The following is a 12,982-nucleotide window of genomic DNA, read 5'->3' as shown; positions in this document are numbered from 1 at the left end:
GGTGCAAGGTGTGCTGTTGTCTCACCGTGGTGCGGTGTGGTGTGTGGTGCCGTGCCATGTACGGCGCTAGGTGTGCGGCGTGGTGTCTCGCCGTGCCGCCCAGATGTGCGGTGCCGGTATGGCAGCCATCGTGGACAAGATCCGTGAGAATCGCGGCCTGGAGCACCTCAAGGTCACGGTTGGGGTGGACGGCAGCATGTACAAGCTGCATCCACAGTGCGTATCCCTCGGGGGCACAGGCGGGGGGCATGGGGGGGAATGGAAGGGGGACACGGGGGATACGAGGGGGGGTTGGGGCATGGAGGGGGAACGCAGGGCTATGAGTAGACACTCACCTGATGATTGTGTGACCCCCGTGTGACCCACCAGCTTTGCGCGCTTCCTGCACGACACGGTGAAGCAGCTCTCCCCCAAATGCGAAGTCAAGTTCCTGCAGTCGGAGGACGGCAGCGGCAAGGGGGCGGCGCTCATCACCGCTGTGGCGTGCCGCTTCCGCAACACCTCCGAGTCCTAGCCGCCCGGCACCACCACCTCGCACACCAAGCCTGCTCGGCACCACACCACCACACGCTGCCACCGGCACCACCGCGACCAAACACACCCCACCACCGCTTGGCACCACCACCACACACAATGCCACCACACAAACCGCCACCACACCACGACCATCACTGCACATACCGCCGTCGTGTGCCGCTGCTTGGAGTCTTAGCCATTCCACCACGGATAACCACTTCTACCACCCCACCACCACCATGGGGCACACACTGTCATGGCAGACACAACCTCGGACAACCACTACCACCACACAAAACAACGGACAACCACTACCTAGACCACCACACACCAACACGGATAACCACTACCGCCACAACCACAACACACAACCACGGACAGCCACTACCTCCACCACCACACACTAACACGAACAACCACTACCACCACACACTGCCCTGACACGCACGTCCATTTGGGATCGATTGCTCACCCCCAACCTTTAACCCCTGTAGCCCCAACACTCCTCCTCTGAGCTGTGAGTGGTAGGCGCTCCCCACAGCCGGTCCACGGTGAGGTCGAGCAGTGGTGAGTCGCATGTGTTTGGTGTGGGTGTGTGTGCCTCTGTGTGTCTTTGTCTCTTTGTGGCTATGTGTGTCTGTGTGTGTGTGCGTGTATGTAATTGTGTGTCTTTGGGAAGCGGTAGTGTAGCGGTTAGCGCGCTGCACTATGAACCCGGCGACCCAGGTTCGATTCCCGCTCACGGCCAACACCAGTGGCGATTATCTGAACTGGTTCTGGACCTCCCCTAGGTCGACTCGGCCTCAAATGAATACCTGGTGCGGTGTGTAAACATCGTCACTGGGGAGACAAAGGCGGTCGGGCGTGGTGCTGGCCACCCACCCCCTCGTGTATCGTTCCGGCCTTCATAGGTGCTCGCTAACAGCACTTGCCCCCTACAGTCTGTTAAGGCTATACGGGGGATCTTTGTCTTTGAATGCATGTCTGTGTGTACCTGAGTGGGTCCGTGTGTCTGTGTGCACGTTTGTGTACGCGAGTATTCTATACATGTGTGTTTCAATATATCTGTGTGTGTGTGTATCGCTGTGTTGTGTCTCTCTCTCTCTCTCTGTCTCTGCTTGGACAGTCCCACACATTTCGCGATGAGACGCGTTCATTTTAACTCCATGATGCACCTTACGTCGCCACCGTTGCCCACTGTAGACTATTGAGGCCCCCCGGTGAAGTCGGTCGTCAACACTGTACAGGCTCCTGTGACAAAGTCCCAGCACAACATCAACACCATAACAACACAGCAATAACCCGGAGCAGATCCCGGTTCAAACCAAAATGTTACCACCGAAACACAGGTGCCAATATCCAGACTGTTCCGGGTCAAAGCTGGACAGGTGGCTCCCCTGGGGGCACACCCTCTGGGCCACCTTGGAGGCCACCATCCTGGTTACTCCCTTGATTACCCCTTACACAGTCGGATGGTCTCACATCTCCCCCTGCTGCTTTGAAGCTTTGGTTCATCACCCCCCTGCGACGTTTGCCGTGGTATTTATTGAATCTGGCCGCCACTCGATTTGGCGGGGTGGCCTCTGCGTCCAATCAGTTCTGTCGTCCAGCCAGCTGGCCACCCATCGTGGTGAACCTTGTATAGAAATGGTCGTTACGAACCTCGACCTGTGATCCGGCACTTTGGGAAGGGTAGGGGTTGATGGTTGGTGGATAACACAGATTTGTGGAACTCCCAAACATCTCTCTCTGTGCTGCTGCTGCTACTACAGGGGATGGCAGTGCAGCAAGCTGAACTCGTCTGTGTGGCAGAGCAGTTGAGTGTTGCAGCCCGGTGCTGGCTTCTCTCCGGGTTCTCCCGTTTTTCTCCCACGTAAAGAGAGCACAACTCTCAATTACTGGCAAGTGAAGGGGATTGGCCAAACGTCCCGACGTGGCAGCACCCCTCTTGAAAAGCAGTCTTGAGATTCGGCGAGTCTTTCCAGGGTAACTTGATGTTGTTAATACTGTATTTGTCTGAGCCCGAGGGATAGCGATGCAATGTACTGTTGTGTGATGAGGGTGTTGTTGATGATGATGACGACGCAGTGTGGCGCTGTGTGATGGCTAGAGGGGTGTGATTGGATGGCAATCGTTATGAGATGATTGATTCATCCAATTAGCTGGGCGATGATGATGGCGATTGATAAGGGATGACGATGAAATGAGGCGGCTGATGATGGTCATGATGTGAAGTCCTGTCTCCGAGTGCCCCCCGTGTGTCACTTTAAGTCACTCTGTGTTGCCGTGTGTCACCGTGTGTCACCACGTGCCACTGTGTGTACCCATGTAAACACTTCCTCGGCATGTGTTGGCGACGTCGCTTCTGTGTGTGTCTACTTGAAAGTCGTCCGCGTGGTAATGATGACTATGACGATAGATGATGATGATGCTGACCATGATGACTGATGACAGTGATAGTGGTGACGAGTTGCCACCTTTTACACATCATCAACACTTGTGCAGTCTCCCACACTTAAATTCAATGCCACCAGATCTTGGTACCAAAGCAATTCCAGTCACAGGAACACAGATGCCCAGACAGGTGCCAACCCCGGTGGTCCTAGTGAAGGTGATTTTTTGTTTTTATTTTCGAGCCGCCCTTCCATATGCCGGTAGTGGCGTATCAGACCGCTTTACGTCACATCTTGGCATATTTGAAAGTGGCACCCCCCCCCCCCCCCCCCCAGTGGCAGCTGTCCCCTGTGTGGCATGAGATGACGCGGACCCTGGCCTGCAAGCGGGCGTCAGGCTGTCAGTAGGGCGGTGATGAATGCTGATGCTGCGTGGAATCCCAATTGAGTAACGATTGCTGTGACGATGTTCACGATGTGTGACAGGAGAACTGATAATACTGATGACGACGATGATAGTGATGACGATGATCGTGATGACAATGGCGGTGATGACAATGCTGATCATAGCAATGCTGATAACGGTGACGGCGACGATGACAATGCTGATGATATTGAAGACGGAGCCGAAGACCATGCGGATGACCCAGGCTGTGCGCAATCACAAGCTTTTATTTATTGTGCGTTTTGTGTAGAGTAGCGCGCGGCGTGCCCCGCCGGGCTGTGTGCTCACCGTGCTTCGGGGGTGTAACGAATCCACAGATCAATCACCGGGTTCTCTCTCCACGCTGTTAGAACAAATTCGATAGCTTCACTCGAGACCCCTTGCGGCAGCCACGAGCGGAGCGCTAAATATTTTCCCCCCAAAATATGATAAATCGTCTAATTGCATCGTTACACCCCTCAAACGATTACAGAGCGGCGTTTCTGCGTTCGTCAATCGCGACAATGTCGCGTGCGGTGGGATAACGTGTGGGGTGCGCTCACCTCTTCTTCCGAGACGGTACAGGTCAACGTGGAAGAGTAGACCAAAAATATCGGCCAGAGCCAATCGGCGGTGGGCTTCGAGCCGCCGCATCGCTTGAGGATGTGACGACCGCTCTGTCGTGGCTCTGTAAAATGGCTCCACGTGTCTGTGGTTGTGAATAAAGAAGCGCCGTGTCCCCACCATTCTGCGCCTGCGCCGCGTCCAATGTCTACACTGCCAAAGAGGCATCATGGTCGGTCTATCATCTGGCAGTCGGTAGGACATTGCTCGTGATGATGGTAAACGCCTGGAGAGGCGCACGCTTGGAGTTGCACCGAGAGATGGCAAGAGGAGCATGTATGTGTATGTTGAACTTATTTCGCACCGTACGTAGCTAACCGTGTTTATCTGACGGTGTGGGGGGAGGGCGACAAATTAAACACAAAGAGCATTTCTAAAGAGATGAGTTTTCAATCCAGATTTGAAAGTGCGTAGCCCCAGTGGCTTCCGAATATCGGAAGGAAGAGCATTCTAGACGGCCGCAGATGCACATCTAAAAGTGCACGATGCAGTGACCGTCTTTGTTCTATGACTAGCCAAAAGCCACCGCGAGGATGACCGGAGTTCATGTGATAGTTTATGTTTCTTGAGATCAGAAAGGCATCTTGGTTTATTTGTGGCAAGGGTTAACATATACGCAGGTTGATAACATCACAATGACCTCTATTATGGGCTCGGGCAGAACGTGCCACGGCTAAGGGACAATGATGGCTGGTGGTCGAGAATCTCGAGAGAGAGTGGCAGCTCGGGAGTAGAATGCGTCCTAGAGCACGTCCATAGAGGAGATGGAGCGATGTAAATCCTCTCGTGTGCAGAAGCTGAGTGAATTGTTATATCATAAGATATGGTAATCGTTGGCGATAGGTGTGGGGAATTCCATCATCCATCTACTATTTAGCTTTTTATTTTACCAGGTAAAGTCCACTAAGTGACATAGCCACATATCTCACCGAAGTGACTTATCACGTAGAAATGTATAGCATCCAAATTATTGAAACGCATGTTGATTCTAAATGTGGAGGGAAAACTTGAAGAACCCAGAACAGAATCCACACGAACACGGGGAGAGACATGCAAACTCCAAATATACACCAGGTCTCAGGGTCGGGATCATACGCACGACCTCCTGCATACCAGGCGAGGTAGTTAACATATCGCTGTCGTGGCGCCCCGAGCAGTGGATCGACCATGGCCGACGTTGACAGCATCGACGAGAACTTCAAATTCCCACGTGCCAAACAGTGACGTCACCCCAACGCCCTCGGTGTCACGTGACCGAACACCCTTTCCCACATCCTTTTCCGTGTCACGTGACTCCTCGCGCCCCTCGTCCAATCAGCGTTGAGGGGATCCGGATCCCGGAAACCCGGTTCTAGATTCTTCGGAAAGAACCGAAGCTGAGAGGCGGCGAGCCGCGACCTACTTCACCACTCTGGTCGCCAACGCGGGCGGCCACGTGGGGAGCACGGCGAGTACAGCACAACACCGCGTGCTGCTGCTGGGGACGGAGCACAGTTCGACTCCCGCTCACGGCCAACACCGGTGACGATTGTTTGAATCGGTCCTGGGCCTCATCTAGGTCGACTCGGCCTCAAATGAGGTGTAGCGGTGTGTAAACATCGCCACTGGGGAGACAAAGGCGGCCGGGCGTGGTGTTGGCCACCAACAGCCTCGTGTGCCGTGCCGGCCTTCATCGTAGCTCGCTAACAGCGCTTGCCCCTGCAGTGCGGGAGGGCTATCGGGAGATCTTTGGATTATGGTTGGAGGCGTTTTCGTGTCGAGGCACTGGCTGCGATTGAGCAGCACTTGGCCACGCTGGTTCAGCGCGGCCTGGGGGGACGCGATGAGCACTGCGAGTGCACTACTATGCTGGGTTAGGAACATTTGGGCTGGCCTGTCGACGGCTGGATTGTGTTTGGAGCTCTCAATGAAATATCTGGGACAGTTTTCATCATCGGTGAGCTCCTCCGGCAGGCGAGGCTGGGCCATGTAACTCGCATGCCCCCAAGCAGCTTCTGTTTGGCCGGATCGAGGGGGCTAAACCAGCGCGGCACGGGCTAGAGAAGAGATGGACTGATTCGGTACAGGAGGACGTGGAGCTGAGTGGCCTTGTAGATGACTGATCACAGCGGTGTCAAGATCGGCCTCTGTGGAGGAGGCTCGTGAAGGACGCTGCTGCTACTGGGCAGTTGGAGGCAGTCGCCTTTCAACAACAACGGAGGGCCGAGTAGCAACGCTCACAACAACGTGCGGAGCGCTGCGTGACTAAAACGCAGCGAGTTGATGCAGCTGGTGCATCTGCCAGTCAACCCATGGCACCTGGGCCTGTTCCGTAACCTGCGATCGGGTAGTAGTGTTGGTAATAGGGTAGTAGCAATGTGGGTGTTGGTATTGGGGTAGTAATAGGAGTGTGGGTGTTGGTATTAGGGTAGTAGTAGTAGTGTGGGTGTTTGTATTAGGATAGTAGTAGTGTGGGTGTTGATATTGGGGTAGTAGTGTGAGTATTGGTATTGGGGTAGAAGTAGTAGTATTGATATTGGGGTAGTAATAGTGTGAATGTTCGTATTGGGGTAGAAGTAGTGTTGGTATTGGGGTAGTAGTAATAGTGTGGGTGTTGGTATTGGAGTAGTAGTGTGAGTGTTGGTATTGGGGTAGTAGTAGTGTTGTGAGTATTGATATTGGGGTAGAAGTAGTAGTGTTGGTATTGAGGTAGTAGTAGTAGTGTGGGTGTTGATACTGGAGTAGTGTGGATGTTGGTATTGGGGTAGTAGTAGTGTGAGTGTTGGTATTGGGGTAGTAGTGTGGGTGTTGGTATTGGGGTAGTAGTAGTGTGAGTGTTGGTATTGGGGTAGTAGTGTGGGTGTTGGTATTGGAGTAGTAGTAGTGTGAGTGTTGGTGTTGGGGTAGTAGTGTGGGTGTTGGTATTGGGGTAGTAGTAGTGTGAGTGTTGGTATTGGGGTAGTAGTGTGGGTGTTGGTATTGGAGTAGTAGTAGTAGTGTGGGTGTTGGTATTGGGGTAGTAGTAGTGTGAGTGTTGGTATTGGGGTAGTAGTGTGGGTGTTGGTATTGGGGTAGTAGTAGTGTGAGTGTTGGTATTGGGGTAGTAGTGTGGGTGTTGGTATTGGAGTAGTAGTAGTGTGAGTGTTGGTATTGGGGTAGTAGTGTGGGTGTTGGTATTGGAGTAGTAGTGTGAGTGTTGGTATTGGGGTAGTAGTAGTGTTGTGAGTATTGATATTGGGGTAGAAGTAGTAGTGTTGGTATTGAGGTAGTAGTAGTAGTGTGGGTGTTGATACTGGAGTAGTGTGGATGTTGGTATTGGGGTAGTAGTAGTGTGAGTGTTGGTATTGGGGTAGTAGTGTGGGTGTTGGTATTGGGGTAGTAGTAGTGTGAGTGTTGGTATTGGGGTAGTAGTGTGGGTGTTGGTATTGGAGTAGTAGTAGTGTGAGTGTTGGTATTGGGGTAGTAGTGTGGGTGTTGGTATTGGGGTAGTAGTAGTGTGAGTGTTGGTATTGGGGTAGTAGTGTGGGTGTTGGTATTGGAGTAGTAGTAGTAGTGTGGGTGTTGGTATTGGGGTAGTAGTAGTGTGAGTGTTGGTATTGGGGTAGTAGTGTGGGTGTTGGTATTGGGGTAGTAGTAGTGTGAGTGTTGGTATTGGGGTAGTAGTGTGGGTGTTGGTATTGGAGTAGTAGTAGTGTGAGTGTTGGTATTGGGGTAGTAGTGTGGGTGTTGGTATTGGGGTAGTAGTAGTGTGAGTGTTGGTATTGGGGTAGTAGTGTGGGTGTTGGTATTGGAGTAGTAGTAGTAGTGTGGGTGTTGGTATTGGGGTAGTAGTAGTGTGAGTGTTGGTATTGAGGTAGTAGTAGTGTGGGTGTTGGTATTGGGGTAGTAGTCGTCGTGTGGGTGTTGCGTGGCGCCGAGTGTAGAAGCAGCTTTGGGGACGACGAGGAGGAGGATGCAAAGAGGCATGGCCGACGTGTGCAGTCTTGCGTCAACATCGCTCCTGGGGTGTGCTCACGTCGTGTTCCGCTGGCGATGTCATGCTGATGATGTCGTTCTGATGATGTGTCGCTTGATGTTGCTATTTTTGTTGTATGTTGTTGATACATAGTGGTAATGGACTGATGTTGCACTCATGTGTTGATTTGTCTGAGTGTTGGCGTGATGCTATATATATATTTTACATCGACCTTGTGTTGTGTTCAAATTGTGTCAATAATTTATTTATTATGGTCACTTGGAAAGTCCCTTTTGACATTAACTATCTCTAGCATGTCGGCTATCACGCACATAACATACACGCAATGGCACGTATACACAGATTCACACATAGACAACGTAAGGCAACGTTTCCCCCCCATGTAGCCTTAACAGACTGTTGGGGCAAGTGCTGTTAGCGAGTAGCACCTATCTACGAAGGCCGGCACAGCACACGAGGGGGTGGGTGGCCAGCACCAGGCTCGGGCCGCCTTTGTCTCCCCATTGGAGATGTTTACACACCACACCAGGTACTCATTTTTAACACCTGTTTTGTTGCCAGAAAAAAAGGGGAAAACCTATTCTCATATTTTGGTACTGGCAAAGGAGGTCCCATGATGTAGCTGCTCACCCCGGGCTCTCATTACTCTGATAGTGCGTGTCTTTGTGCTGTACGCCTTTTGGCGTCCTCTGGTCTAACACCGTTTGAGACAAGGCTCGAAAGAAATCTGTCTCTGGTGTGGACCAATCGGTTTCAAAGACAATGCATATATTATCAGAGAATGTTTTTTTGTTTGCATTCTGACCACAAGTATTTTGGTTAATGCAGACATGATTCCTTGTAAAAGGTTTCAGTTTGGTGTTTTAATATCTTAACACAACAGTTTTTTTTGCCACAAAAAAGGGGAAAACCTATTCTCGTACTCATTTGAAGTTGAGGCGACCTCAGGGAGGCCCAGGACCGCTTCAGACAATCGTCACTGGTGTTGGCTGTGAGTCGGAACCAAACTCGGGTTCCTAGCTCCCTACACACCCACTCCGTACACACCCACTCTCAATTGAAAACTCATTTATTTTTGTGTTTAGTTGTACTTCTCCCGCACCTCCGATTAGCATGGTTGGCTACGTACGGTTCAGAATGAAGTTCACCATACATATATGTACATCCACTCAGCCACTCGCTCACCCACCGACACTCACCTGTCCAATTACTCATCCACTCACTCACCCACTTACTCACGAGTTGATGCGGGCACTGGCGGAGCCATTATGGGGGGTGGGGTGGCACGTGCCCCCCCAATGATCTAACCGAAATTAAGGATTTTGATCGGATCATTGGGGTTTATTAGTAATAAATAGGCATTTTGCGACCCCCACTGCCACTGTGTAGCATATTTTTATGTGCCAGGGTCTCTATGAGATGATAGGGCAATAGTCTGAGTCCATAATTGACAATAAGTAACGGCAAAGCAGTTAGAAGTGACTCACAGAATTGTGCGCAGTTGCGTATACAGTGCACGACTTCCCTGAAGGCACATTCACCCTCAGCGAGCGCGATGCCGATCACACAACGCGATTCGAATTCGACCCTCCATCGATGGCTGCGCCATCGCCGCACACGCTCGCATAAAAAGCAAGGGACAAGTCCTTACTTACTAACAACTCCTCTATCATTCTTCATTGCTGGAGGGGTTGCCCCCGCTACCTGAAAATCCTGGCTCCGCCATTGGATGGGGTTGGTCTAGTATTAGTCACTAGTTGATATGGGATGGGGTAGGTCTAGTATTAGTCACTAGTTAAGTGGCAGTCAACTTCTCATTCACTTATTCCTTTATGCAGTCCATACTTACTAGTCAGTACGGTACATTACTTTGTCCGTATCGCACTCGTATTGGATTGTGAAGCTGCCATTTGTTTTCAGGCACAGCAAGCTCGGCCTCAGGTAGTCTGGTGGTCTGATTCGACGTTGCCGCAGTGGTTGCAGCTCCAATCAGAATTTGTGACGTCGATGTTGTGCTGACGTATTGATGCGTGTTCCATGCCGTGTCCATATCTTGCGTTGACGTAATGTTTATATTGACGCGTCAATGTTGTGCCGATGTGTGTAGCGTCCCGTGGTGTGTTGAAGACGTAGGAGCGGGACTCTGGGAGCATCGCACATGGACGACGCCGCCACCGCTCCCCCAGATGTAGTCATCCTGGGAGAGGTCAACAACAGCCCTGGTGAGAGCAAAGCTCACCTCGCTCACCCACCTACTCACTCGCCCACTTGCTCACTCACCCACGTGATCTTTCACTTGCTCACTCATTTACCTGCTCACTCACTTGCTCACCTGCCAACTCACCCACTGAATTTTTCACTGATTCACTCACACACTCATTGACTTATCCACTCACCTCCCATCCTATCCCACTCACTCACCCACTGACTTGATCACTCATCCATTCACTCACCCCCTCTCTATGCCTCTCACCTACTAATTTACTCGCCCACAAATTGTCTCACCCACTCAGTCACCCTCTCCCGATCACACTCACCCACTCATCTCACTAATTAACTCACTCTGCCCCTCCTGAATCCCTCTCACTCACCTTCTCACTAATACACTCACCCACTCAATGACTGCTTCCCTATCCCACTCACTTTCCTGGCCACTCACTGGCTGCACATGACTCTGATGTTTGCTTCTGCCCTCCCTCCCCCTCCTAACCCCCCCACCCCCCCAGCCTCGTGGAATCGCCGGAGCCCAGTCCTCGTTGTCTCTGACGATTCGGACGACGGCGACAACTATGACATCAACGCCATCCTTCACGCGGTGACGATGATGTAACGGTGGTGTTGATGTTGGTGGTGGTGATACTGGCACAGTGGGGAGCACAGGTGGTGCATCTCCCAGTCATCTCAGTCAGTCAACCCATGGCACCTGCTGGGTCAGTCCCGTCACCTCCTGCCAGCGTGCCTTCGACACTTCACGTGGCCTCAAAGTGCACCTGGCCTGGCACAAGCGCCGTGGTGACGTCAACACCACTTGATGGCGAATGGCGGTTGTTGGTGATGGCGGTGATGCTGATGATATGGGGAGCAGTGCTAAGAACCCAGCAACCCAAGTTTGATTCCCGTTCGCAACAAACACCAGTGATGATCATCTAAACCCGTCCTGGTCTTCCCCTAGGTCGACTCAGCCTCAAAAAATTACCTATTACAGTGTGCAAACATCATCACTGGGGAGCCAAAGGCGGTCAGGTGTGGTGCTGGCCACCCACGCCCTCGCGTGCCGTGCCGGCTCGTGAACGGGGGGGGTCTTTGTCTTTGATGTTGATGATGTTGATCGTGACGATGACGATGTTAATGCTTGGCTGCTAACCCCCCGCGCAGGTGGAGGAGCTCCGGAGCGAGGACGACAATGATATTGCTGCCATGACGGCGCCAGCATCGGCGCCCAAGGAGGTGGTGGTGGAGGGTGCGGAGGAGGCACCGGCTGGTCCCGACGAGGGCGGCGACGGTGGCGCCGTTGGCATCGACCGCGACCAGCTAGCCACGGTCGTGGGCCAGGTGGTGAGTGCCAGCGAAGGGTGGGGGTTCAGTTTCCCCATGACCGTGTGATAACTGGAGCGTTACGACACCCAGAGGGTGCCGGGTTCGATTCCATTTCCCGGCGTGACAGTTGAAAAAGAATGGCAGCTTTTTTCTGAACCATTTCCCATTCCGATGACGTGCATGTACGTCATCAGTTTATCATCAGGTTCTTTTCCGATGACGTGCATGTGCGTGTACGTCATCGGGAACAGGTACCGGAACTAAAACTAAAATCAAGTAACTTTATCGGTACCGAGGCTCCCACAAGACCATGCAAGGAGGGCGTGTGGCACAGTGTTGCCGCCAGCTATCGTAGAGTGGCGACGGTCATGTGATCTTTATGGCGCTACCCCGGGGTACCAAATAATACAAAATGGCTGAGGCAATGAAATATTTTATTTCTGGGACACTATTTTTTCTAGGGGTGTACTTAACTCCGCGACTGGAATACAAATCAATCCGACATCAGTGCGATGTCGAAACGCAGCGAGGACGATTGCGCTGAAACCCTGAAAGCGCGTATTCACCATATCACATCTTGTACAGCTCGTCGAGATGAGTCGATTGCCGCATCGCCGACCATCAACAGACTTAAAACGACTTCATCACGGACATTATGCGAGAGCCGGGGTACTGCCATAAGGTTCATGTCGCTACGGTTGAGTATAAAAACGTCTTTATTAAAACAACAGCGCTACTAATGCTACTACGCCTCTAAAGTAAAATTGACACTTATCCGCTTGCACGGTCCGAGATTCGGCAGTGAAAGGGACACCCACCCACCACCCTGCAACTTGCAGATGTCTCGGAATGGGAGAGGGTTCGTTCACCCCACTGCCCCTCCATCCTTGGCCATCTCCGCAGCAGCAGCAGCAGCAGTGTAAGTGAGTTCACCACAGTTGGTCTATGGTAGGCAGCTCACCGTGCGTGGTGCTGGTTGCGCTGGTCGTGGTGGGGAGCGGTAATGTCCGAGTTCAATTCCCGCTCACGGTCAACACCAGTGACAATTATCTGAACCGGTCCTGGGACTTCCCTAGGTTGACTCTGCATCAAATGAGTACCTGGTGTGGTGTATAAAAACATCGCCACTCAGGAGATAAAGGCAGCTGGGCGTGGTGTTGGCCACCCACCCCCTCGTGTACCGTGCCGGCCTTCATAGGTGCTCGCTAACAGCACTTGCCCCAACAGTCTGTTCAGGCTATACGGGGGATCTTTGTCTTTGGTGTTGTGGTAATTAGTTCTGCGCTTAGACTGGATACATTCCAGCGCTGGGAATGAAAAATATTGGTTTGAATGTCGTGCGACAGGCGTGATTCTCTTTGGCTGGGCAGCTGGGAAAGGGCTGGCCCCCAGGGCGTCACTTCAAAACGGGATCTCTGGCGGTAGCTCCGTGAAACCTGCTTCAGTGGGCTGCTCTCCATTACACGGGGAGTTACGCTTGCTTTGAGATTTCCGAGTGGATTCCTCGTCTCATGATGCCGATATCAGCAGTAC

General features: G+C 52.2%; 2 protein-coding genes across 7 annotated transcripts in view; both read left to right on the top strand.

Annotated features, from left to right (window-relative positions):
• LOC133340363 (hexokinase-1-like) overlaps positions 1–4,211 on the top strand; it is a 66,106-nt gene extending 61,895 nt beyond the window's left edge. Inside the window, exons 18-19 of the mRNA XM_061548510.1 lie at positions 71–216; positions 370–4,211. Coding sequence (XP_061404494.1) covers positions 71–216; positions 370–514 — 291 coding nt within the window. The 3' untranslated portion in view covers positions 515–4,211. The remainder of the gene's footprint in view (positions 1–70; positions 217–369) is intronic.
• Positions 4,212–5,269: 1,058 nt separating this feature from the next.
• RNF216 (ring finger protein 216) overlaps positions 5,270–12,982 on the top strand; it is a 31,398-nt gene continuing 23,685 nt past the window's right edge. For 3 of the 6 annotated variants that reach the window (XM_061548487.1, XM_061548481.1, XM_061548468.1), the window contains exons 1-4: positions 5,270–5,404; positions 10,020–10,134; positions 10,639–10,727; positions 11,288–11,467. In XM_061548487.1, the coding sequence (XP_061404471.1) occupies positions 10,071–10,134; positions 10,639–10,727; positions 11,288–11,467 (333 nt within the window). In that variant the 5' untranslated portion in view covers positions 5,270–5,404; positions 10,020–10,070. Of the gene's footprint in view, positions 5,479–10,019; positions 10,135–10,638; positions 10,843–11,287; positions 11,468–12,982 lie in introns of those variants that run through there. The other 3 variants (XM_061548475.1, XM_061548493.1, XM_061548500.1) reach the window with 3 other exon arrangements.

This window comes from Lethenteron reissneri, chromosome 2 (genome assembly GCF_015708825.2).
Source record: "Lethenteron reissneri isolate LAM-NWPU_2019-01 chromosome 2, ASM1570882v1, whole genome shotgun sequence".
Taxonomy (NCBI): Eukaryota; Metazoa; Chordata; class Hyperoartia; order Petromyzontiformes; family Petromyzontidae; genus Lethenteron; species Lethenteron reissneri.
This window is presented reverse-complemented; position numbering and strand designations above follow the sequence as displayed.